The 27412-nt window shown below is 36.5% G+C and overlaps 1 protein-coding gene across 17 annotated transcripts in view; it reads left to right on the top strand.

Moving 5' to 3' along the window:
• The window catches only part of Bcas3 (BCAS3 microtubule associated cell migration factor), a 481230-nt gene that overhangs the window by 114927 nt on the left and 338891 nt on the right, over positions 1 to 27412 (top strand). For all 17 annotated transcript variants that reach the window (XM_090351166.1, XM_090351162.1, XM_090351164.1 and 14 more), the window contains one exon: positions 16392 to 16525. In XM_090351166.1, coding sequence (XP_090207292.1) covers positions 16392 to 16525 — 134 coding nt within the window. The remainder of the gene's footprint in view (positions 1 to 16391; positions 16526 to 27412) is intronic.

Raw genomic sequence — 27412 nt, 5'->3', positions numbered from 1 at the left:
TCTTTTGCTTTCAGGGCTGATCTAGTATTTTCAGATTTTATCCATTTAATTTATGTATCTAAGAAAGTATGCCATTTGTATCTTATTTTTCAAAAATAATCATCTTTTTACAATTGATTAAAATGAGTCTAATCTATTTTACTTTCCTCTCATCTTTGTAAGTCAGAAATGATGATAAGAGAATAATACAGAGCACTCTGAATAATTTCCATTTTGATCTGAGTAATTTTTTATGGGGATACTTTTGTAGTGATTGGTGATCATAGGGATTGATTTAATTAGTAAAGACAAGTATGTATTACAGTTTTCTGAATTTTGTTGGAATGAAGATAATTGAAGACACACTCTGAAAGTCTGGTCCTTGCAGTCCTCCATTTAGGGCAGGCAGTATGACCCAATTAAATTCCATCCATCATGTCAGACTTCCTCTGCATTAGTGTATATTTCATTTAACCCCCATTAGAATGCCTCTAGTACTCTAAGTTAACAATTTTTGCTGGTGGGACTTCACATTATGTAGAGACCATAATATATAATGTAAAGAGCATAGTTTCTCTGTCATTGTCAACTGTCAGCTCGTATAAAATGGCTTCTTTTTGGTGGTCATTTTAGCATTTGATTTGTTTGATCTTTTGTGTTTGTGTTTATTGGATGGGACAAAAATAGAAATATTTATACATATATTTCTGTGTCCAGAGAGTACTAGGTTTATGTATGATGTAATTTGTTTCCTGATAATTGTTTAAGTATCTCTTTCCTTTGTGATTCTTTAGTTTCCTTCCAGTTAGGGATTAGATGTCATTTATCTTTGTACGTTCAGTACTTTGCATGGTACCTCAGTATAGTAAGAAACTTACCCAAACTTTCTGAATGGATTCTTTTATATCTGTTCTCAACCATAGTTGGTACTCTGGTAAGGTATGGTTTTCCTCACAGTGAAAATAAAAATGTTATGTCAATTCTTTTCTTAGGTTTCCTTATTCAGTCCTCATTTTTCTATTTTTCTTCCATGTTTCCTACAGTTATTTTAGAATTTACTATTTTGGCACATGTATTCATACATTTTATTTAGCAACAAAACATTAATTGTGTTAAACGCTTGTTTTCCTCAAGTAATCTTACATGTATACTAAAAGCTATCTTATAAATCTTTATATTTATGGAGAGGCATATTTTTAGAGGACATTGTTAAAAAATGTCCCAGACAACAAAATTCAAGGATAAAATAGACCCTTGTTAAGCTCCTGGGAAATGTTCAAAAAATGCTGCAAAGCATACCTGATAGAATAATTCTACAACATTAATGAGAAATTACAGATTAATTTGCTTTGTGGTATGCAGTTCTGTCTTCTGTGAGATCTATTCAGAAAGAAAATCAAATGTCTCATTAAATAGAGCTGTGAAATTTCTAGGTCAGCAGCTGCATTCTATTTTTTAATTTCTCATTCCCACACTTGTTTATTAGCTGTGACTCAGTCCAGAATGAAAACAAATATTTTAATGGTAGTATTTATGATTTGTTTACAAGTGCCAGATTGGTCCCATTGCTAGATCATGGTGAATTCATTATGGTGGTATGTATCAGTTGTTTTCAATTATTTAGGTACAAAATGAACAATATTTTCTTGAAACTGCTGTATTAAAACTTTAGTTTTTGGAGCAGATTTAGCTTTACAACAAAACTGAGCAAGAAGTGCAGAGCTTCCATTGCACAATTCCCTCAGGAATGCACTATTTTCCTTACCAGTGCCATTTAACAGTGGATGAACATTCTCCACACATCGTTATCACTCACTGCCCACAGTTTCAGTTTGGTCCACTCATTGTATATTGTTTTGGCAAAATGCAATACATATGTACTATTGTAATATATTACTCTATAGTCATGGTCCTCAGTGATTTTCATCAAATTCAAAACTTTAATTTCATTTTTAAAGAAAATTTTAACAAGTTAATTATGTGTATAGTGCTACTTCATCATAACTACCATTCTATTTTCCTTCCTTCCTTTCCCCCCTGCATCTCAAACCAGTCTCATTAAGTTGTCTTGTTTAATTTTCACATACAGAAAGCCGTATTTTGTTTGTATTAACCTGCTATCCTCATTCCCCTTTCCATGAATGCTTACATTCTAGGCAGGAATATTTCTACTTCCTAATACGTTTTTAGTTTTTCAGAGTGCATGTTTTTTTGGGAGGGGGCTGTCTAGTCATGGGACTGGAACTCTGGGCCTGGGCACTATCTCTGAGCTCTTCAGCTCAAGGCTACCATCCTAACATTTGAGCCAAGCCACACTTTCCATTTTCTAGAGGTTAATTGGAGATAAGAGTCTCAGGTCCTTTTGTACCCAGTCTGGCTTTGAACTTTGATCTTCAGATCTCAGCCTCCTGCGTAGCTAGGATTACATGTGTGAGCCACTGTGCCCGGCTTGCATTTTTTCTTTAGTTTTATTGTAGTGGTTCACACAATGCCTATAACATATTTAGTCAGATGTATATACATATTCATATATCCATCCATCCATTCATCCATCCATCCATACATACATTCACTCACATACATACTTACATGCATTCACATTTATACATGCATGCAGTCTTCCATCATTCCTTCTTTTTCTCTTTCTCTTTCTTATCAGTCCTGGGTCTTGAATTTAGGGCCTACATCCCTGAGCTTTTTTGCTCAAGTTTAGTGCTCTCCAGTTTGAGCCATAGGTCCATTTCTGGCTTTTTGGTGGTTAACTGGAGAGAAGAGTCTCAGGGACTTTGCTGCCTGGACTGCCTTCAAACCATGATGTTCCCATCCAAGCCCCTTGAGTAACTCACATTGCAGGTGTGAACCACTGGGGTCTGGCTGACTTGCTGTCTTTAATTCAGTAAATAATTGATATGCTTCCCAGGGGTGTTGCTTGTGCTTGCTTAAGTGCTGAGAGCTGTGAAGTTCGACATACCTACATTTTAAATAATTATCTTCTCATTGGCAGGAAAATTTCTATCCACTTATAAGGGGAAAATGAATGTTGAATCTCTAGTAAAGCAAATTAAACATGTACCTTGTGATGCTTGATAGCATCTTTAACAGAGCTGACATTCTTTAGTTACTTAAATGCTTTATATTAAAAGCTGTTAGTAATTTGAGGTTAATAGGTAAGGAGATTTAAATTGGAATTAAAAAATAAGTGTAGTTCTCATTGATCATAGCATGACATCAGAAAAATACTTTGCCTTGGTTTCTTTTTGAAATGACTTCCAAATTTACAGAATAATGTGATTTGAGATTCTTTTGTTTGACAGCTTCTGGCTTGTCACTGCTAATCACCAACACTAAACAAAAAAGGTTGAAAAGTTTACTGCCTTTTATTTTCCTTAAAAGGAATTGATTCCACTATACATTTGTATTTACTCTATAGTTTATTTATTGTGTGTATCTTTTACTCATTTCATGGATCACACTCTGAAGAAATTAGTTTTCTTTGTTCTTGTTCACTGTGGCACTGTAATTGTGTACAACTGTGTGAGAACTTGAGAGTTATCTATAGTCACATTCTTTTACAGAGTCAAAATAATGTGCTAATTCTTCCCTTCCCTTCCCTTCCCTTCTCCCTTCCCTTCCCTTCCCTTCTCCCTTCCCTTCCCTTTTCCCTTCCTTTCTCCCTTCCCTTCCCTTTTCCTTCTCTTTTCCCTTCCCTTCCCTTTTCCCTTCCCTTCCCCCCCTCCCTGCCTCTTTTGGTTTGACCCCAGAGCCTGGAAACTGATCTGGAGCACTTTTGCTCAAGGCTAATACTCTACCACATGAGCCACAAACCCCACTTCGGGTTTTCTGGTGGTTAATTGGAAATATGAATCTCAGGGACTATTAATTTTTTTTATTTATTTGTTTTTCTGGTCTTTAGTGGCCCTTGAACTCTGGGCCTGGGCATTGTCCCTGAGTTCTTCAGCTCAAGGGTATTGCCCTCTTCCTGGAGCCACAGCACCACTTCTGGATTTCTAATAGTTTAATTGGAGATAAGAGTTTCTTGATCTTTAGTTCCTGGGCTGACTTTGAACCACGATCTTCAGATCTCAGCCTCTTGAGTAGCTAGGATTACAGGTGTGAGCCACTGTGCCCGGCTTCTCATGGACTTTTCCTTTTTTTAATTAAAAATTTTTATTGTAATGTATAGAGGGGTTACAGTTATTCGCCAGATAGCAGATGCATTACTTCCCACACATTGATAAACCTTCTCATGTTTTGGTCCCCATTTCCCTCTCCCCACCCCTCCCAATCATCTTGTTTTCCCACCTTCCCTTTCCTATTTCAAATAATCAAATAAACTTATATACAATATACCAGGTAACAAAGTCAGATACAGTAACAATATGAGATTAACCAATGGGCAACAAAAGAGAAGATAAGTAACATAGCACATTAAGAACAACAATCACACAAGATAAAGCTCTTGGTTCCATATCCTGGAGACTCTTTCATTTTGTCTCATCCTATATGACCTTAGGTATCTAGGTTTTGCACTATTGGGATCCTCTGCTAGGAGAGTCCTAGATGTGTACTAATTATTACAAGTGAGGGAAACCCTTGAGCCTATGTACCTTTGGGTCTGGCTTCCTTCACTTAATATGATTTTTTCCAAGTCTTTCCATTTCCTTACAAATGGTGCATTGTCATTCTTTCTGATGGCAGCATAGAATTCCATTGTGTATAAATACCACATCTTCTTGATCCAATCATCCACTGAGGGACATCTGGGTTGGTTCCATATCTTCACTATGGTAAATAGTGCTAAAATGAACATAGTTCTTCCATGGACTTTTCTACTGTGGCTGACTTCAGTTCATGATTCTCAAATCTCAGTTTCCTAAGTATCTAGGATTACAGATTAGCTACTGGCACTGGGCTTGTTTTAATTTCTTTAAAAGCAAAAGAAATATGTTTTATTTTTAATGGAATGAAGTAATAAAATATATTGCATTTTTGAAATAATTTTCCTTGTGAGAGAGCATCCAAAGGGCAAAGCTATCTAGGTGTTATATAACTCCTAATATGACTCTAGGTCCTATGTTTCCACCAATAAGTCAGGAATCCTCCTTCTTTCCCCTGCCTCCACTTCCTCTGCATTCCCACATAATGGAACAAATGTACCAAGTAGTATACAATGAATCAATGACAGATGTGAAGCCATACATAGGAATATTGCGTAGAAATGTGAACTCAATCTGTATCTGTAATAATTAGCAATCTAGAATGTAAATTCATATAAATGTAATTTGATTTTTTTTTTTTTGATTTTTTTTCTATGTGGGTCCAATCCTGGGGCTTGAACTCAGGGCCTGGGCACTGTCCTTGAGCTTTTACTTTTACTTAAGGCCAGTTCTCTATCACCTGAGCCACAGCTCCACTTTTTTTTTTTTTTTTGGTGCTTTATTGGAGATAACTCAAACTTACCAGTCTGAGCTGGCTTTGAACCACAATCCTCAGATTTTAGCTTCCTGAACAGCTGGGATTACAGGCATTACCCACTGGCACCTAGTGTGTATATATAAATATGTACATATATATTTTAATTTTGAAAAAGATGAAGGATTTATGTAAAAAACCAGTTTTGTTTCAACTTTTTTATATCAGTTGATTCTTATTAACTTGAATACTTGTCCCTTTGCCTTGGATATGTAATACCTCACCCCTACCTTGAGGTTTGTTTTTGCTAAGTTCATTTAGATTGTCTGTTTTCATTAGCATGCATTAAGTATGCTAATATGTGCAAATACACACATTTCAAGGGAAATATATCATATAGGTTGGAGCCTGTATGATACCTGTAGGTGGGAACCTAGGTTGGAATCAGTAGGGGAGCAGGTGCAGAAATGGAAGAGCAGAGGAAAAGATAAAAGGAGAAAAGCTATTTTTTTCACTACCTAGTGTGGATGACATGAACAGTATGATGAATTCTTCCATATACCCAAAGTCCAACAAGATTAATATGTATAGGGCTAAAAATGTGAAACCCAGGGGCTAGGTGTTTGGCTTAGTGGTAGAGTGCTTGCCTGGCATGTACAAAGACCCAGGTTCGATTCCTTGGTACCACATACATAGAAAAGCTGGAATTGGTGCTATGGCTCAAGTGGTAGAGCACTAGCCTTGAGAAAAGCCCAAGGACAGTGCTAAGGCCTCTAGTTCAGCCCCTAGGACTGTCAAAAAAAATAGACTATATTAGTCAATATAGTTTATAAAGTTCTACAAGTATGATTAGAAACTAATATAATGTACATGTGTATATATTAAATGTATATTACATGTATATATTTGTGTGTTGTCGGGGTCCTTCATCCCAAGTTCCTCTCTACTAGTAGGGGGGATGGGGAAAAACACACCCCGACCAGGCCAAGCCTCGAGAGGAAGGGCCCACTGTCTTCCCGCACTCAGCCTTCTTACCCTGGAGCACGAATAGAGACACCACGCAGCTTCATCAAGGCAGGAAGAACTCTCTGTCTCTGTTCCCTAAATCCCTCCTCCTTATGTTGGGTGAGGGAGCCTATCAGTATACAAGATGGACAGGACAAAAGAGATCCACGTGTTTTATCCCTACTACAAGCCTCAGCAGAAAGTTATTAGACATGGCATTACTCGGCCCCCTAAGAGTGTGTGTGCTTTTTTGCCTTGTAAAAAGAAAGCAAACAAATCAGTTGAACACAGAATGCTTTCCCATCTATATACCAGCCATTCTTTTTATACATTTGTGTGTGTTTTGGTACTCTAGTTTGAATTCAGGGCCGCCTGAGGCTGCTTATTACCCGTGACCTGCTGCTTGAGCCCCTCTCCCCCATTTAATTTCTAATACACTTCTACTGAAAGTGATAATTTTCATTCTCATGTAGGTTATCAAATGTGACTTTTAATTTCATGTTGTAATTTACTAATATCTGCTACATTTGTTCACATTTTAAAAATGTATGTATTCAGCTATGTACCGATTGGAATAGAGTAATTGGTAGATAGTGTAACTTTTTTGTAAGCATTATCAACTATATAATTTTTGATTGCAGATGCCAGAGCTGTGATATGTATTTGTTATGTTTTCCTATGTGTTCTGTAACATTTAGGATACATCATGCTTTGCCATCCTTTTGGCCAGGTGGCACATCTGAGATACATTTTTTTTTCCTGTTTGACCTGTACCTTCTTTTTTTTTTTTCCTCTTTTCTTTTTTTTCTTTCTTTTGACAGTCCTGGGGCTTGAACTCAGGGCCTGAGCACTGTTCTTGGGCTTTCTCAAGGCTAGAACTTTACCACTTAAACCACAGCACCACTTCTGGCTTTTTCTATGTATGTGGTGTGGAGGAATTGAACCTAGGTCTTGGTGCATGCTAGATAAACAACTCTACTACTAGGCCAAACGCCCAGCCCCTATCTGTATCTCTTTTTTTTTTTTTTGTCCTGGGATTGAGCTCAGGGCCTGAGCACTGTCCTTGGACTTTCTCAAGGCTAGAGCTCTACCACTTGAGCTTCAGCACCATGTCTGGCTTTTTTCTATGTATGTGGTACTGAGGAATCGAACCCAGGTCTTCGTGCATGCTAGGCAAGCACTCTACTACTAGGCCAAACTCCCAGCCCCCTATCTGTATCTTTTATATAGCTCTGTCTACCCTATTCTGAGTCTTCAAACTTTTTTCTTTTGTGATATGTGCTACCTGTTTTAGTGACTTTAACTTTATAATTGGTCTGTTTTTCTTCTCTTTAAAGGTATTATTATAAAGATGATATACAGGGGCCAGGAGTTTGGCCTAGTGGTAGAGTGCTTGCTTAGCATGCACAAAGGCTAGGGTTTGATTTCTCAGTACCACATGCATAGGAAAAGCTGGAAGTGGTGTGGTAGCTTAAGTGATAGAGTGTTAACCTTGAGAAATCCCTAAGGACAGTGCTTAGGCTCTGAGTTCAAGCCCCAGGACTGGCAAAAAAAAAAAATGATATACAGAGGAGTTACAGTTCCCTACGTCAGGAAATGAGTCATTCTTTTTAGCTAATATCACCTGTTCCTTTACTTTCTCCCAATTTTCCCTTCTCATTCCCACATGCAAGTTGTATAGTTCATTGTCAATACAATCTAGTGTCTTGAAAATCTTTTTCCTTTCTGCAGTTATTTTATATAAAACCATCTAGTTTATCTTGTCCTTTGCCATTAGTTTTTTGTCAATCTTAAGTTTTTTAGGTATATAATATGAAATATGTTATTATGTAATATGAAATTATATAATATGGATTTATGAAAAATTTAAAGTATTTAACTTGAATTTAGACAGACACCTAAACCACCACCACCACCACCACCACCAATGCTATTTTTTTTTTTTTTTTTTTTTGCCAGTCCTGGGCTTGAGCTCAGGGCATGAGCACTGTCCTTGGACTTTGTCAAGGCAAGAGCTCTATCACTTGAGCCTCAGCACCACTTCTGGCTTTTTGCTATGTATGTGGGGTACCGAGGAATCGAACCCCGGTCTTCGTGCATGCTAGGCAAGCACTCCACCACTAGGCCAAACTCCCGGCCCCAACAATCCTATTTTTATAAGCAATATCCAACAAGTTTAAAAGATCAGTTTCACATATGTGAAATATACCAGTTCTATTCTTTTAGAAATCCTCAAATTTGTAAATTTATTTCTTAAATTATATTTTTAGTTTTATTACATAAAATATCTGCTTGAAGTAAAGTGCTTGGCATTATTTCCTCTTGTTTATTTCTGTTTCCTTTGAGCAGCTGTTGGTGATGTTTTCCTTTATTGTTTTTTTTTCTGTTTACCAAATTTCCTGCTAACCTCCTCTGTTTTAATTTTACTTTACTATGAACGTTTAGCAATTGCTATTTGTGTCATAAATACTATGTTAATTGTGTGTATAACTGTAAGTATTCTTTGGCATCTGTTATATCACATCTTAACATGTAAATAGCTGTAGATAATGAGTAGTAAGTATTGTGTTGGTAGATATTAAAACATAATAGTTCTTTCATGCTTGTACTACTATTTAGAATTCACTCTGTGAATTTCAGTTCTTACACTTGTTGAGAATGAATGCAGTAATGTAGCACATTTTTTCAGCAATATAAATAAATGAATAAGCTACTGTTACTTCTTGTAAATAGGCTCAGAAAAATCCTGTGTGATGGCATTTACAGAAAATAAAAAACAAGAACTATTAATTCATTATGACAGGAAGCTGATCAGTGGTTGGAAGCAGATAAGTAGGCAGAATATTAATTTCAAGGAATGCATTGGAACTTTTCATGTTGTTGCTCTATCTTGTTTTGTATACATGTAGATATATCTACTTGTTAGATTCATTTAATGTGAACACTCTAAATAAGTGTCCTGACATGACAAGAATTATGTATGTATACTCTAACACTTAAAAAAACAGTAACACATTAATGGCACTTCATTAAATACTAAATATAGATCTATAAATATATTTACTATCATATTACAGTCATTAATACTTAAATCCTTGGAGTAACACAACCAGTTATTTTCTGAAGCCTAAAATTAAAAAATTGAAGGTGAAGTAGAATAAAATGATATGAGACAGAAAATAGTTACTAATTATTTCTCTGTGTTCCAAATGCAGCATACAAAGGGAGTATAATGTTTTTAATGTTGGTTGTGATGTGTCCCTTGTTTTACTTTGTTATATTTAATTCACTGTCATAGCTGGATTTTATATATCATGTTTGATAAAAATTTACTGTATTCTGGCCTCCTGGTATGGAATGCTACATTGATGAGTTTGACTATGTACGTGTTTAAGATCCTTGAGAAATGTGCAGAAGTAAAGTACTTAGAAACTGCTATGCTTATGTGAACTCTGAGACTATTGTTTTTAAATATCCACATTCAATTTGAAAATTAATGGCTTTAATAGACTTAAATAATACTGTCTTTGTGGGACCTCAGTACAAAAATGTGTAAGTATTGAGATTCTTCTTTTTGTTCTTGTGTTTACATATGTTGACTATATACCTTAAAAAATAATCTGTGTTTACATTCTGTATTGATTGGCAAGTATAACATTACAAGGATGGACACTAAAATATAAAACTTTTGTTGTTTGATACAGTCTGATTTCCTCTCACTAGAGACTGTTTGACCTAGGCATTATCAGTGCTTCCATCTCTTGTTTTGAAGAGTGTGAATAACTGGTAATTTGTCTTCCAGTTCACATGTGTGCACATGATAAAGAACCACGCAATTAGATAGGTGTTATAAATAGGATATGGGCAAAAAAGGCTGTCTCATGTTTCCAAAATTTTATAGTGTATGCCCACTGCAACTTTGCTACTCTTTAATTTTGCCTTTTGGTCTAACCAGCTGACGCCCAGTTGAAAAGACTTATGTTCTTATGAGGCCACAAAAGCCTTAATGTTCATTCTCCACCTTCCTTGGATTTTGGAGAACGCTGTGTACCATCAGCAGCTCTAGTCCCAAGCGTACAACACTAATGCTCATCTATCAAACTTGAGGCTGAGAGTGAGGGAGAGGAAGCTTCCAGATAAACATACAGCAGTGCCTAAACAGCTAATCACTCTAGGCTTCCGCTTCCAGGCCCTATAATTAGAAGTCCTTCTTTTCCTTGTATTCCCAGATGACGCAAATGCTTTTTGTGGCTTGGCACCTCATTTGGGGCGTGGGTTTAGTTTATGGCCAAGCTAGCGTCTGGTTTAGTCTTCTGATGCTGCATAAATAGTTCTCAAGCCACAGTCTACTCTGTATGAGTTTTTCCTTTTATGTGTATGTACTTTTAAACTTGCTTCCTAGAAAAAAAGGCCTTAGTATTTCCTCAGCAGAATGTATGCAGTAAGAGGAAATTGTAAATTAAAAGAAAGCACATGATTATGTAGACCTATACTAGTGATTTCTTCCTTTTCTCTCTGTTCCTGTTAGTTGTGTGTGTTTTTTTTTTTTTTTGCCAGTCCTGGGCATGGGCTCAGAGCCTGAGCACTGTCCCTGGATTTTTTCTCAAGGCTAGGGCTCTACCACTTGAGCCACAGCACCACTTCTGGCTTTTTGCTACATATGTGGTACCGAGGAATCGAACCCAGGTCTTTGTGCATGCTAGGCAAGCACTCTACCACTAGGCCAAACTCCCAGCCCCATGCTCCTGTTAGTTTTATATTACTTTAAATGTTTAGTGAAAAATCTCATTCATGAATTGAAGAAGCTTAAGTTTGCTAGAAGCAGTGGAAAAAAATGTGTGAGATAAGACACAGAGATGATAGTGAAAATTTAAATGCCAGTTTGAAAATCTAGAACATATGGAAATTTATCAATAATTATAAGCCCCTTTTTATAACTCCTTAATTACAATAATGAAAAAAATCATGATTTTTTTTTCTGGTATCAATGTTTTAAGCACAAGATTTCACTCTCAGTGTGATCTAATGGCTCTGCCACTCGTGCCACAACTTCCTGTCCATTTTTTTGTTTCTTGGGGTTTGTTTGTTTGGCCTGGTTTGATGAAAGAGCCTCATGTACTTCTGTATGGGGGTTGGTTTTGAACCTCTAGTCTCACAGCTCAGCCTCTTGAGTAGTAGGCTCTTGGAGGTGAACCACTGACTTCCCAGCTTGTTTGGCAAATCTTCGGTTGGAATGCTCATTGTGAAATGACTTTTGAAGAGATGGAGTGAATTTATTTGTAATACAAATGGAATATACGTTTATTATAAACATAGGTTTATCTTACTTTCTTGTGAAGCAGTGTTATCAGAAGATAGAAATGGAATTGTGAGAAATGAAAGGTATTAAAATTAAGGAAAAAGTAGGAAGAGTTGCAAAATATTTTCCCCAATTTGTTACTTATTATTATTATTTGAGTATTAATTAAAATTGATGATAAAGTGTCAATGGTCTCATGGTGCATAATTGGAAGCAAATAATATAATATGATGTAGTATTATTATTTTAAAAATTATCATCTAAAATGTATTTTTTAACATAGTCCAGGTTAGTGGCAACTAATACTTTAATATAGCAGCTTGAGCTATACCTTTGCCAAGGCAATAGCAAAGTTAAATTACTCTATCTTTCCATTTCAATCATTACTTTGCTTCTTCAGTGATACTTAATATGCTTTCATGTATTCTCTCAACAAAAGAAAGTTTAAAGTGAGTCAATATGTTTCGACTTATGGAAAAACAGGTAATAGTAGCAAATTACTCTCCTGTAGAAAACAATGATAAAATCAGTGACAGAAATCATAAAATCAGTAAGAGAACAAATAAGCAGGTGAATCAGTAGGAGTTGAAAGGTTAGATGAGACTAATGATTGACTTAAATTAGTGCTAATAGAACACTGCAGGTTTAAAAAATATACATGTAACATTTGCAAAGGTACATATTATTCTGAGCCATAAAAAATAAATAATCCCTTGTCATTATGGTAGTGTGTTAACAGTAATGTTTGAGAAGTACTCAAATATTTGAAATTAAAGCAAGACACTTACTTTAACCAATTTGTCACAGTGGAAGTCTCTAGAAAGCAACTGAGTGTAATTGAAAGAACAGCATATTAGTACTTGTGGAATTCAAGGAACACATCCAGAGAAATGTTTACTGATACACTCTTTCATGAAAGATGAGCAAATGAACTTAAAGCTACAAAATAAAGCAGAAAATAAGATAGGTCAGAAATTACTGCAATTAAAAGGAGAAAATTAAAATCATAAAACAACCTGGAAAAGAAAAATCTAGACATATTGATCAAGGAAAAAGGAAAACACAAGTTACCAATATTCTAATAGATAATGCTTATAGCACTAAGTACCTTATTTCTTTAATAAAATAAATAACAAGAATTGTTTTTCTCTGGTCCTGGGGCTTGAATTCAGGGCCAAGCAATGTCCCTGAGCTTCTGTTGTTCAAGGCTTGCACTCTACTACTTGAGCCACAGCTCTACTTCAGGTTTTTTGGTAGTTTAGTGGAGTTAACAGTCTCTCAGATGTTCCTGCCTGGATTAGCTTCAGACCATTATCCTCAGGTCTCACTTTCCCATGTAGCTAGAAATAAAGATTTGAGCCACCAATTCTTGGTGAGATTTAAATTCTTAAGCATTACCAACTTAAATTAAAAATTTATTTTTTTAAGTTGAGCCTTACTAAAAATGTGAAAATCAAAAAGTTTAAGTGCTTTAAAATCTAATTTTTTAAAAGTCATAGACACGACATTCTTATCTCTTGAGTCTAGTAGGTAAAATATACATACATGAACAACATTTTATGAATTTCCTGAAATTCTGCATAAAGTGTATATGACATATAAATCAATTTCCTGTTTAGGCATGGTTCCTTTCTCAGGATACTTTATTTCATATACACAGTCATTCCTTTAGAATCCAATATCTGAAACCCTTCTGGTCTCAATCAGTTTGGATAAGGGATATTTAAAACTGTTGTTAAAAATCCTTAAAAACAGGACCATGAATTGCTTTTGGAAAATAAAATTCTATGACATATTTAAAATAAAATAATAGAAATCTCATACTTTTTTGAGTAGGAAATGACTGAATTACAAACATATCTTTAAATGACAATAATGGCCTTGACATTTCAAAAATTAGGGGTTTCTCTCTGTGTCTGTCTCTGTCACCCCCTCCCCCCCATCTTTGTCTCTCTCCCTCTTTCTCTCCCCTCCCTCTCCCTCCTTCCCCCTCTCCTCCCCCTCCCCTTCCCCCTCCCTCCCTCTTGCTCTCCCTTTCCCTCTTCCTCTCCTTTCTCTTGGCCCCTCACTCTTCCTTTGTGTTTCACTTTTTTTTCTGTCTGTCTTTTGTTTTTGTTTTTGAGTAGTAAGGTTTGAAGTATTTGAAGTGTGCTAAATAGGTACTCTAGCACTGAGTCCCACATGGAGCCTACTCTAGATATTTTTGAAATAAGGTCTTGAGTTTTACCAGTGAAATAGGGCCTTGCTTTTCAGCATTGACCTGATTCATAATTGAGGACAATTATATTTCCTGTCATCTTGCCTCAGTTGAGATGACAGTCTGGACATCACATTTGGTTAGACCTTTCTGTTTAGCTGGGGTCTTGAGAGCACTCCTCCTTTCCCATGGTCTGCATGCTCAGTCCTCTGGATCTCAGCTTCTAGAGTAACTGATTACAAGTGTCATCTTCTGGCACATAGTTCTGAAAGTTTTTAACCATAAAGAAATGATAAACAGTTGAGTAAATCAACATGTTAAGCCTGATTTAAATATTTTACAATGTATACACATAGCTAAACATCAGGTTTATACACCTATATGTAAAATTTCTCTGTTTTAAAGCATGACTTAAACATTTTTTATTCCCTTTTTTTATTAAAGAATTTATCAACATTGATATTACATCATATTTCAAATGACCTGTTTAACAAACAAGTATTCAAGAAGGTAATCTCTATATATAATCACTGGCACTTAGATTTTAGAACATAATCAAAATTAGGCTAAGGGTTTGTAAAAAGCATGACTTAAAATTTTAAGTTTAATTTAAAAAGACATGTTGGAAACAGATGCGGATGTACATTACCTTACAAGCCTTGATAAATATAGTACATTCCCCATAGTTTTTAAAATGATGCAAAAAGCTTATTTCAATTTAGTAGGGATCTTAAAGTACAAGGTAATACAGCAATGTCCCTGTCAAAGCCCTCTCTTCCACAGCCCTGGTCCCTCTCCTTTTCCCTTCCCCTCCTCCTTTCCTCTTCCCCCCTCTCTTCCTTTCTCCCCCTCCCCTTCCCCCTTTCTTCCTCTCTCACCCCTCTCTTCTCTCTCTCCCTTCTCCCTCCCTTCCTCCTTCCCTTCCTCTCTCTACCTCTTTTCATCCTGTCCCTAGTCTCCTACAGATACCCCTTCCTCTATCTACATACACAGGCTCCTACCTCCCTCCTACAGATAACCTACCTGAATTTGCATACAGAGCTAGTGGCTCATAGCCTTCTCTATAGCTATGGAAATCTGACCAGGCATTTTCAAACTACATGCAGGAAGGGCCTATTTCATTTATTTCCAATAGGCTGCAGATGTATAGTCTAATGAAATTCTCAGAAAATGAAAAACATCAAAACTAAAACAAAAATCCCATATATAATATAAGATTACAGAATGCTGTGACAGATTTCTTTTGTGAGTTACAAACAGTTAATAAGCAATCCCCGGAATCTCAGAAACATTGTGGGTATATTATCATTTTAGATGACACTCATAGCCATGGCATCTTATCTAAATGAAGATCCTACTTTATGAAATACATTGGTGGTATTTTCAATTAATATATCCTAGAGTAGAAACAAATTAATACTTGAAATTTTTGGTGCCACTAGTCCCTATGTTGCCCAGTCATGTGCTCATGTATTATCCCTGCTTTAGCGTTCGTAGTTAGTTAGTTGGGAACGTAGACATGTGGGCCAGATGAGTAGAGACAAATCTTAAATTGGAGAATTAATAAGTGGGGGAGATAATAGTTTATTCGGTACATTAAATGAATTTAGTCTTCAGGTTTTACAAATTGTAAAAAGGGAGCAGGGTTCAATTCTTTGATCAGACTTTAAAAAACTGTATTTTATTCTTGGGATATCAAACTTTTTATTATTTTTTGTCTAGTCCTTGGGCTTGAACTTTGGGCTAGATGCTGTCCCTGAGTCTCTTTATTATGCTCAAGGCTAGCACTCTTACCACTTGAGCCACAGTGCCACTTATCAGCCTTTTCTTATTAGTTTATTGGAGATTAGTGTCTTATGAACTTTCCTGCTAGTGCTTACATTGAACTGTGATCCTCAGATCTTAGCCTGCTGAGTAGCTAGGATGGCAGGCTTTAGCCACTGGCATCCTTGATTTTGAACATGTTGGTGAACTTCACTTGAGGTGTAGAAGAGTTTTCCCATTGTCACACAGTGCCATAGTGCATCATAATACCCACACATGTAGTAATTGCAATCTATTGGTGTACTGGTAGTGTTGTGTTAAGTTTGTATTTATGTATATGCATATTATTTTCTTTGGATGACTGCCCTGAGGATTGAACTCAGGACACGATGCTGTCTCTGAGCTGTTTTGTTTTGTTTTAGGTAGTGCTCTACCACTTGGACCACAGCTGTACTTCTGGATTTTTGGTGGTTAGAGACAAGAGTTTCATGGGCTTTTCCTTCCTGGCCTGGCTTTGAATTTGATCTCAGCCTTCTGAGTAGCTGATCCTAGGAGTGAGCCAGTGGTCCCTGTCTGGATGATCTTTTATCTTAACTTTCTTATTTTGGAAACTTTTTTTTATAAGCTTCATAAATTTTTATTTAGTAGTGCTTTAAAATATTATGATCAGTTTCAAAATACTCTATCCAGGGGCATACTCATTTGTATTTTTATACCTTGCTTTTTATCTTCTAGGGATGCTCTTAGTCACAACAGACACCCTTGGGCATGATTTTCATGTTTTCCAAATTTTGACTCATCCTTGGTCCTCATCCCAAAGTGCTGTCCATCATGTGTATACTCTACACAGGGGTGAAACAGAAGCCAAAGTAAGTAGTACTTTTCTAGAGTATATTTCTTTATGTGATGTGATATCTAATTGAGTAGATCACTTATACCTCATTAAAACTAGATAGTTGTTTTTTTTTTTTTTTTTTGCCGGTCCTGAGGCTTGAACTCTGAGCCTGTATGCTATCCCAGTGCTCCTTTTGCTCAAGGCTAGCACTTTACCACTTGGAGCCACAGCTCCACTTCCAGTTTCCTCCTGGTTATTTGGAGATAATAGTCTCATCGACTTTCCTGCCAGGGCTGCCTTTGAAATGCAGTTCTCAAATCTCAGCTTTCTGAGTAACTAGGATTACAGGCGCGAGCTGCTGGGGCCCAGCCGAAGCTTTATTCTTTGTGATAGAGTATGATAGTATATCCCACTGATTTGACCCAATAAACCTAAAAGCAATAAGCTATGTAACCTTACTGTTAAAATTTCAGTAAATTTTGATGTTAGTTGGTAATTTCACCCTTTTCTCCTACCCTGTTTTTTGCTGGAGGAAAAAATCCTTGTTATTTAATTGATATGTGACTTCCTTATCTTTTACTAGGAACATTGATTCTACTTATGTCTGCATGCACATACTTGTGCCTGTAGTCACACATTTACATATATAAACACAACTCTCATAATGTGTTTGAGTATATGATAAAGTGGAGGTAATTCTCAGTGGCTTGTGAGCACCATGCACTTCTCTCACTGCATTTCGTGCTTTTACATTATTAGTGTGGAATTATCCTCACTGATGATAAAAAATAGTAAAGACGAATTTATAGCAGTGGATTTTTTGTTCATAGAGCTAGTTTTTAAAGACGTATATAAATAACTTTGTAAATGTTCTTGATATCAGGTAATACACATATATACATATACATGTTATTAAATATTGGTTTAGTTACCATGGTGGGACATGTATTTAGTCTGTTGAATATCACATGCTACATATTATGCATTATCTCAGGAGCCTTAACTTAATAATAGCTTTTATTTCACAAAGCATGTGACAACAAACCATTGTGCCAACATTTAGCTATTTCTTTGGAGATAGTCCATTAATTCTATGATATTTGAACAGTCCAACCTATTTTTAAGTGTGATTTCTCTTAAATTTCTACCAAAATCAATGACATTACAATTAAAGAGTTCATAATTATATATTAAAATGCATAGGGCATTAATTTAGTTGTGGAAATTGACAAAGTATCCAGTGTTATCTCACTTTTCTCTTATTCATTTAATAAGATAGTCAAATAATTGAGAAAGTCATAGTTTCCAACATCAAATAAATATACAAATTCCAACAAAATAGTTTTCTTAAACTCTATGGCTTAGGTAGCAATTATCCGTTGGTTTTATCTGATCAGTGTTAACATTACTAAAGTAGATCAACTAGATATTATGTGCTTATCAAAATGATGGGATAGTATGTTACAGAATCATTTGTGTAAAAATTGTTTAATGAGAGCATGTATCTAATCCATGCTCTAGATAAAATTAACAGTGGTCTACCACTGGAGTCACATCCTGGTCCTTTTGATTTTTAGGGGTTTTTTGTTTTGTTTTAGTATACACACACACACACACACACACACACATATACACACACACACACACACACACGGACTTTCATTAACTTTGTCTAGGCTGGCTTTGGAATAAGATCTTCCTGCCTCTTCCTCCTGAGTATCAGCAGGGTGTACAGGCATGTACCATCATGCTTAGTCCCCAGAAATAGTAATTTTGAACTAGGATATTTATTGCTAGAATATTGCCTTATATATTCTTGTTATAATGCTATTCTTATTTAACAGGTAGGCAAGAAAAATGGAGTGATTTTGCTCTAGGTGCACCTTGTAATTTCTAAACATTAAACTTTAAGATGTGAGGACTTCACTTGATGATCACAAAATTAATCTTTATAAGTTCCTACTGAAAATGTTTTGAACTGATAAAATTTAATACCAATCATGAATTCCATATGGCACATGGTCTATCTAGTCATCTTTGAGCACTTCAGAATCACATTATTTTGAATTCTTCCAAGAATTCTGAGTGTACTTTAATCAAGCAAGGAAAAAAAAGTATGTGGATCTAATTATGTTGAATTAAGTTGTTTTGTGGTATTTGACTTGGGATATCCTCTGCATCTGACAATAATTTTCCTCACAAAGCACACATGCATTACAAAACAGTCCTTGTTTCCACAGTAAGTATAAACTTCACAAGGATTTTGTTAGTATACTTTCATAATATCTTACCCAAGCAGAGTCAAGTCCCTTTTTTTACATAGCATAATAATTTTGGCAAATGGCACATTTGTTTTTGAAACATCTGTGTATCAGATAAGTGTAAATTTTATCATATTAAAATAGTCCTACAAAATAGTATGATTAGTATCTTTGTCAAAGAACAAGTGGTCTATTTCATAGTATTAATTGATACTATTTGAGATAATTTTCAATATGAAAAGGTCTCATACTGTGGTCACGATTATACTGATATATAAATTGAACTTTCTCTGTGTGTGTATGGGGGAGGGGTGCATGCCTGCATGGTTGTGTGCTTGTGTGTATGTGCCAGTACTGAAGCTAGAACTCAGAACCTCTTAGCTTTTTTGATAAAGGAGCCATAGATGTGGCTTTTTTTTTTTTTTGAGTTTAGTTGGTGATACGAATCTTATGGACTTTCCTACAGAGACACTGTGAACCTCTTAGCCTCTTGAGTACCTAGGACTACAGGGGTGAATCTCCGGTGTTCAGCTTGTTTTTGTTTTCGTTTTGAATTGACAGCCTGGTACATGACTCTGTGGCTATTTCAGTTTCTTCCACCTCTCCCCTCCCTGCAAATACTGAACTGCCACAGTGAATCCTAAACTTTCAATACCAGGACCTCCACTATTGTCCAGATGGAATACTAGGAACTGGGTTTGAACCACCAGATACTTCGTAATGTAACGGCTTTTCTAGGCACTCGTATGTGCTCAAGGATGGTGATCCTGAGAGATGGAAAACAAATGAGAAGTGGCCTATTATTTTCCCTACTTTATGTCTTCATTGTGTTTCCATGTCACACCTAGGGAGAGCCTGGTAGTATCACTGACTTAATGAGACCCTGCAAAAAGTGTGGGAGCCCAAGGCCATAGATTGTGAGAACATAGTATAAGACATATGATAGCTGCAGTGTGAGAGAATCCCAGAGATCTACAGGGAACATTTCAGAATGTGGAAAGAACCACTTTTAGTTGGAAAGGTTATACTCTATTCAAAGTAGATTGTCTGTATAGAAAATCTTAACTCTATAAAAAAGAAATGATAGCTGGAAGTGTGACTGCACTGGAAGAGCTCCTGAAGTGAATGGAGAAAGTCAAGCAAGAGGCCCTGAGTTCAAGCCTTGGAATTGGCAAAATAATAAAAGGCAAAAGTAAATAAAAATAAATGAAAGAATGAATGATTGGATGAATGAATTAAGTGATTATCATATAGTGGCAAGTGACAAAAGCAGGATAGAAAATGCCATATGATAGACAGGCAGTGGTGTCTCAGGCCTTTAATCCTAGCTACTCAGAGGTTGAGATCTAAAGATCATTGTTGGAAGCCAGCCTAAACAGCAAAGTCTGTGGGACTCTTATCTCCAGTTAATCACCAAAAAAGCTGGAAATTGTGTTGTAGCTCTCCTGGTAGAGGACTAGCCCTGAGCCAGAGGAGCAGGGACAGTGCCCAGGTCCAGAGTTCAAGTCCTTGGACAAACAAAAAAAAAGTCATAGCTGGCGCAGTGACTCACAACTGTAATCCTAGCTACTCAGGAGGCTGAGATCTGAGGATCGAGGTTCAAAGCCAGCCTGGACACAAAAGGACCTGAGATTTTTATCTCCAATTAACCTCTAGAAAATGGGAAGTGGGGCTTGGCTCACGGGTAGGACGGTAGCCTTGAGCTGAAGAGCTCAGAAACCCTGCCCAGGCCCATAGGTAGGGCAGTTGCCTTGAGCTGAAGAGCTCAGGGACAGCGCCCAGGCTGAGTTCAAGCTCCATGACCCCCGCACACACAAAAGAAGTCATATGATGACAAGCTTTCTTTCTTTCTTTTTTTTTTTTTTTAAAGGAAATGAGTGTAGCAGTATCATAGGATGTAGATCAACACAGAAGTATCAATTGAAGTTTTCTATATACTAACACATGCAATTTTCAGTTTAAAATTTTAAATATTAGAAAATAAGAACTGTAAGCAAGGCATACAACTGAAAAAACCAGAAAGCATTCTAGTTAGTAAAGACCCAACGGAATGATGAATTAAACTGTTACCTTGTAAGATATGTCATTTCTGTTTAAATTTTGCTATGGATTCAGTATAATCTCTATCAAATCCCCAGGAGGAACTAAACATAGAAATGAACAAACTGTGTTTAAAAATCATTTGAAAATACACAAGATTTTAAAAGAATATGAATAAAGTTGAGGATGCATCTACCTGATTTTCAGTTAAATCCATATTATTAACAGGGAAGTCTGCAGGTATGTAGTTGACTTGACGAGAAGGTTCAGATAAAATATAAGGACTGTTTAGTCATCTCAACAAGGCTACAGAAACTTGATGATAGAACTAAATTTATATAGGTTTTACTCATTTTCTTGTTGAAAGAAACTATTAAGAATGAAAGGCATAGTTTTTTTTGTGTGTCCAGTCTTGCCTTTTTTTAATGTAATGTTTTAATTGTTATTACAAAGTTGATGCACAGAAGGGTTACAGTTGTGTAAGTTAGGTAATGAGTACATTTCATTCCTTCCTCCCTTCCCCCCTTTCTTTCTTTCTTTTTTTCTTTCTTCCTTTCTTCTTTTCTTCTTTTTTCTTTCTTTCCTTCTACTCTCTTTCTCTACCACTTTGAGCCACAGTACCACTTCCAGTTTTCTGGTGGTTAATTGAAGATAAGAGACTCAAGGACTTTCCTGCCCTTATCTTAGATTATTCACCTAAAGCAATACTATTTGTGATAATGTTCAAAACGGTTTACTATTTCTTTCTGTGGCTTCTGTTACAAATTGCTATGAATTCTGAGGCATAAAATAGTAGAAATCGACAGCACTTTCATTGTAGGTTCCAAATAGAATCTTTTTTTCTTCTGTTTCCAAAAACTTTTAGTAGATATCAGCATTCCTTGTCTTGGCAGGTACTTCATTCCGTCATTCATGCAATCATTTTGTATCCTCCTCATCTTTGTTTGTTTCCTTTTGTATTTTTATGAGGATGTGTGTGTGTGTGTGTATGTATACATATATGATTGTTCTTGGCACCAACATAGATCATCGAGAATAAATATTCCTTCTAGAGCCTATTTCTTTTTTCTTTTTTTTTTTTTTTTTGCCAGTCCTGGGCTTGAGCTCAGGGCCTGAGCACTGTCCTTGGACTTTCTCAAGGCTAGAGCTCTACCACTTGAGCCTCAGCACCACATCCGGCTTTTTTCTATGTATGTGGTACCGAGAAATCGAACCCGGGTCCTTGTGCATGCTAGGCAAGCATTTTAACCACTAGGCCAAACTCCCGGCCCTAGAGCCTATTTCTTAAACTTTAGGGGGCTATCATTCCTATCACTTTGTTCCATTATCCCTAGAATTTATATTCATGTATGTGTCAAGTATTTTTGATATATACTAACATTTTTTCACACTATCATCCTATGATAACATCAACTCAAGTGTTCCTTGAACATAGCTGTCATGACCTCAAAAGCCCCAGTCTCACCTTCAGAATTATTCAAGCTAGTTATAATCTAGTCAACTTCTGACAGAATTTCTTTTCAGCTGTTGACCTATGAAATTACAACAAAATGTTCTGATACTAAAATGTAATACTAAAAAATTCATAGGATAGCACTGGGAGTGTAGCCTAGTGGCAGAGTGCTTACCTAGCATGCACAAAGCCTGGGCTTACATACACAGAAAGAGCCAGAAGTAGTGCTGTGGCTCAAGTGGAAAAGTGCTAGCCTTGAGCAAAAATGCTAGTGCTCAGGCCTGAGTTCAAGCCCCAGGACTGGCAAAAAACAAAAAAACAAAACAAAACAAAAACTTCATAGGGAAGACTTTAAGGGAGAAATTTGAAAGAAAATAGTCCAGAGAAAGTATAAAATCTAGCAGGACAAGTGTGAAAAAGGGTCAAGAATTGTTTCCTTTGTGGCTTGATCATAGTGATCTCGGACTGTAGATTCATTTTTTTTGAGGCGCTCTTCTCTTTGCCTAGATGCTTACATCCCTGCCCTTAGTCTCATCTGTTTTACTGAATGAAGTCACCTATAGATAATTCTTAAATATATAGATAAATAGATATTAGGCCACTGTCATAGTTTGCCTAATTCTGGGTTAATGTCTTTCTATTACTTTCCTGTGCTGAATGCTTCTTACTTGAGACTGCCTTCAGAGTTGTGGGGTTATACAGCTAGTTGGCTAAGTAGATACCATCTTACTTTCTTAGCTGAAACATCAGCGATCCAGGCCTACATGTTTAAAAAGAAATCTGATAGTTGAGAACATATTAAGCTAGTCAGTGGAGTGGGAGATAATGGAGGAGTCAAACTCAAGGTGGTAATGGAGCTGTATTTTGTTATATCCTGTTTCCATTTGACTCACAGTTCCTATTTGGACCCTCCCCAACTTGTTCATCTTCAGGTTGACCCATAGTCAATCTCTGATGTCAAAGGACTGGGGGTGTTAATTGTTGATTTAAAAAAATAATAGGTTACTCTCTGCAGAAGGAAGTGTACTTGGTTGCTGCATCAGGCAGGTGGCGATGTTGTACTGAGATAATACCTCTGAGGACTTCAGCATCCATTAATTCTTCACCTAAATTGTTTCCTCCTGGGATTTGGTGTTGTTTACCTTATGTAGTATGAAAAGGAACTAGAAGCCTGGAAGGTGGTCCATTGCAAATCGGTCTTGCTATCACTAGTACATGTAACTGAGGTACCCTGGGAACCTTACATTTAAATTTAAGTAGACTCAGAAGACCTTAGTTCTATTAGTGTATGTCAACATCAGCTGCAATGAGAGTATACTGAAGTGAATGGAAGAGTCCCACATTTTTACAAGAGTTTAAGCACATTTTTAAGCATTCAATAATGTATCTAGTGTGAGCATTGTTTTTTTGTTTCAAGGAGAACTGCTGTGCCTCAACATTAAACCCTAACTGGGTGAGAAGAGGTTAAATTTGTGGATATTGAAACTTTTGACCTTTTTTCCTCACTGTATCCTTAGATACATGCATGACCCATTTACCCCCATGTACAATAGTACTAATTGCCTCAGTACCACATAAACAGATAAAGCCAGAAGTTGCACTGTAGCTCAAGTTGTACAGTGCTAGCCTTGAATAAAAAGAAGCTCAGGCATGGTGTCCAGGCCCTGTGTTCAAATTCCAGGACTGGCAAAAAAAGAAAAGAAAAGAAATGTTCCCTTAAGTCCACAACCATTTAGTTTAATAGCATTTTGAAATGGGGTACCTAGAGGCATGGGACAATTTATCTCTTACAACTCAAATGCTTTCTTCCTGAGTTTAGAATAGCTGTTTGTGAATGCTCTTTTTTTCCTTCTTTTGAGGAGAAATTTGAGAGTGCCTGTAATTGTTTAAGTTGTGTTCATCTGGGCTTGAAGTACAACTGATCACTGCTACCAACACCCATATACTCTCCTTACTGAAGATGAGAAAGTGTTCATCATAAATAGCATTACAAATTGAGGTCCAAAGTCAAGTCATCATTTCTTTAATAGGTTGTCTATGTGTGTGTCTGTGTGTATAAAATACATATAATACATGCTATTATGTATTAAGAATAGCATCTAAATATAACTTAAATGTGATATATAAATATGTATGAAAGCTTATGGCACCAGTATATTGTATATAAAATGTATTATAATATGTTATAAAATGTATTAAATATATAAATATTAAAAGCAATATAATTTAATATAATATATAATAAGTGAATGTGTATGAGAAACTGGTACCAGGTTTTCAGCATATTTCAGTATGGTTTTGTTTTTTTTTTTTTTGCCAGTGCTGGGCATGAGCTCAGGGCCTGAGCACTGTCCTTGGATTTTCTCAAGGCTAGAGCTCTACCACTTGAGCCTCAGCTTTTCTATGTATGTGGTACCGAGGAATCAAACCTGGGTCTTCATGCATGCTAAGCAAGCATTCTACCACTAGGCCAAACTCCCAGCCCCCAGTATGTTGTTTTTTATGTGTGAAAAATATCTCAGCTCATTCTTTAATTCCAATAGATACATCGTTTTGCATTTTATAGGTTGGTGGCTTAGCTTTTTTTAAAAGATTGAATTTTCTCTTATTCATTTGACAGCCAATATCTTTTCCAACTCTTCTCTGCTCATTCATATGTGTTGGTGTGTCTTCAAATTCATAGAGCACAATCTTTTCCTAATAGCAGTTTTCTAAGTAAGCATTAGATAGAGTCCTGTCTTCCTGTCTTGATAGTGATTGTGAAAGCCACTTCGTGTCACAAGCATTCTTCACTTGAAAGAAGGAACACCCCTCTCCCGTTTTTTCGTTGACACAGTGGGAAGTGATCTTGATTGTATGTGTTTTGGAAAAAGAATTCTGATAACAAACTTTAGTTCCACTGAGGAGGGAATCGCTCAATAAGCTCAAAGATGTTTTTCTTTATGTTTTTGGTGTGACAGGAGGAAATACGTGTGATATTATTACATTAGATTATGCTGGCACAATGTTTCCCTTCCGTAGCCTCTACTGTTGGAAGTTTTCTGTGTCTTGTATATTTGTCTCTTTCCTCCCACATGTACTCTTCCACTAAGATCTTTACTACATTCCGAAAAGTCAGTGAAGCCAAAAGTAATTTAGGCAACTTATTGAAGTTAGGCATTTATGGAAAAACTATTTATGATTGTCAGCCTCCAGGGTGGTCTTTTAGCACCACTGTATCGTTTGAGTATGTCACAAGAATGAAGATGGGTAGACATATGTTTGAAATTTGAATCTGTCCAGGCGTTGATGTTTGTCAAGCAGTAAGGTAGCATTGGAGTGTTCCTGAAATCACTGTTCTCAGATTCACTATCCTCTGGACTCAGCCTCCTATGCTGGTATTGCAGCTGTGCATCACCATTCTCCTCTTAATTTCAGGCCATATTGAAAACTTGTAATTTAACACATCCACATTGTAATTTGGCATACAGCCCACTGGGGTTGATTTTGAACTTTGATTCTCTGTGCTTAGCCTCCAGGGTAACTACAGTTATAGTGAGTCCCCTGCATCCAGCTGAATTTAGATTTATTTGAAGCTCTCATATATTAGTTCTTTTCTACTTGAGGAGTTTAACTCGATTCATGTTGTTATGTATAATAAAAGTCTACATACTTTAAACTTATGCAGATATGTGCATTTTTTAAAGGTTAAACCTCATTCTTCATGAAGATCTAATCATTCTGCTTACTTTTACTTTTGTAATACCTGTATTTTTTTTAAGTAGCATTTTCTGTGTGGTGAAAGTTAATTTAGTCAGTGTAGAAAGCTTCTTAAAAGTGTGTGTTGCCACATACTTCAAACAGTAACAAACATGTGGAGATGTAACTGCATTCTCCCCTTCCCAATAAAACCTGATATATGCTAAAAAGTAAATAAAACATGTGTTGCCTGGTTTACTGTTAGAGGCCATGTTTAAAATGCTTAAAGCAGAAGATGGGGATATAGTTCAGCGGACAATGCATGCTTCATATGTGTAAGGCTCTGCTGTGAATTCATGGCACCCTAGAGAAAAAAAATGAAGCTTATAAATGAATAAAATAAAATTTTATCTAGCCTTCTATTTATGAAAAAAGTAAATGGAAGTTGTTGTTGCTCAAGTTGTCCTCATCAGATTGGTCTCCTGATGAAACTAGTGAATTCAAACTATTTCAGACAATTTTGAAACAGTAGTATTGTGACTAGCACTTACTTTGGTAAATGGTATTTATTTTACAAACATGGCTCATTCTTTTGCATATTTTCTGTGTCTGCATTGCCAGTATAAAAGCAAGAGACTATGTTACTCAATCTTGAATGGCTCCTTAATAAAAAAAACGTAGACATCTACAACTATATAAATACAGTGTGTGTGTGTGTGTGTGTGTGTGTGTGTGTGTGTGTGTGTGTTTTAAGACTTTTCTTTTTTGCATTGCATTTCTCTTTTGGATATATGTCCCTGATTGTTGGATTAAACTCCTATCTCACTTTTTTACTGCTATCCATATACCTACACTAGTCTACTTAAAGTTTACTTGCAGAATGATCTTTCCAAAATTGAAATCTCTCCACTATTTGTTCAATGATATCCAACACCTTGGCTTTTTTGTTGTTGTTGTTATTGGTTATGGGACTTGAACTCAGGGCCTGGGTGTCGTCCCTGAGCTCTTCAACTCAAGGCTTCCACCCTACCCCTGGGTCTGGGTGCTTTCCCTGTGCCTACCCCTTGAGCCACAACCCCACTTTCTGTTTTCTAGTGGATAATTGTAGATAAAAGTCTCAGATCCTTTTATGCCCGGGCTGGCTTTGAACTGTGATCTCACCCTCCTGAGTAGCTAGGATTACGGTCGTGAGCCACCGTGCATGGCTCCACCTTGGCCTTTTCTGTCTCTTAAGGATATTCTGACATCTGGAAGAACTTGCCTAGCACTACTACTAAGCCTCATTCCCAGCCCTGTCTGCCATTTCTTACTCATTTATATCTAAAGTAGAATATCTAATTTTATCTAAATTGCATTCTCTTTCCCCCCCCTCTCTCCCTCCTCCTCCCTCTCTTGTACAAAGCTCATATATCTGACAGTACTCTTTGTCCTATTTTCTCCTCATGCTCTCCCTCCATCATTTCTGAAAGGAGAAGAATGGATACCTGCA

This window comes from Megascapheus bottae, chromosome 17, assembly GCF_031878675.1.
Source record: "Megascapheus bottae isolate mThoBot1 chromosome 17, mThoBot2.hap1, whole genome shotgun sequence".
Lineage (NCBI taxonomy): Eukaryota > Metazoa > Chordata > Mammalia > Rodentia > Geomyidae > Megascapheus > Megascapheus bottae.
Note: the sequence above shows the minus strand (reverse complement) of the source record. Positions and strands in the feature narration are given on the sequence as shown.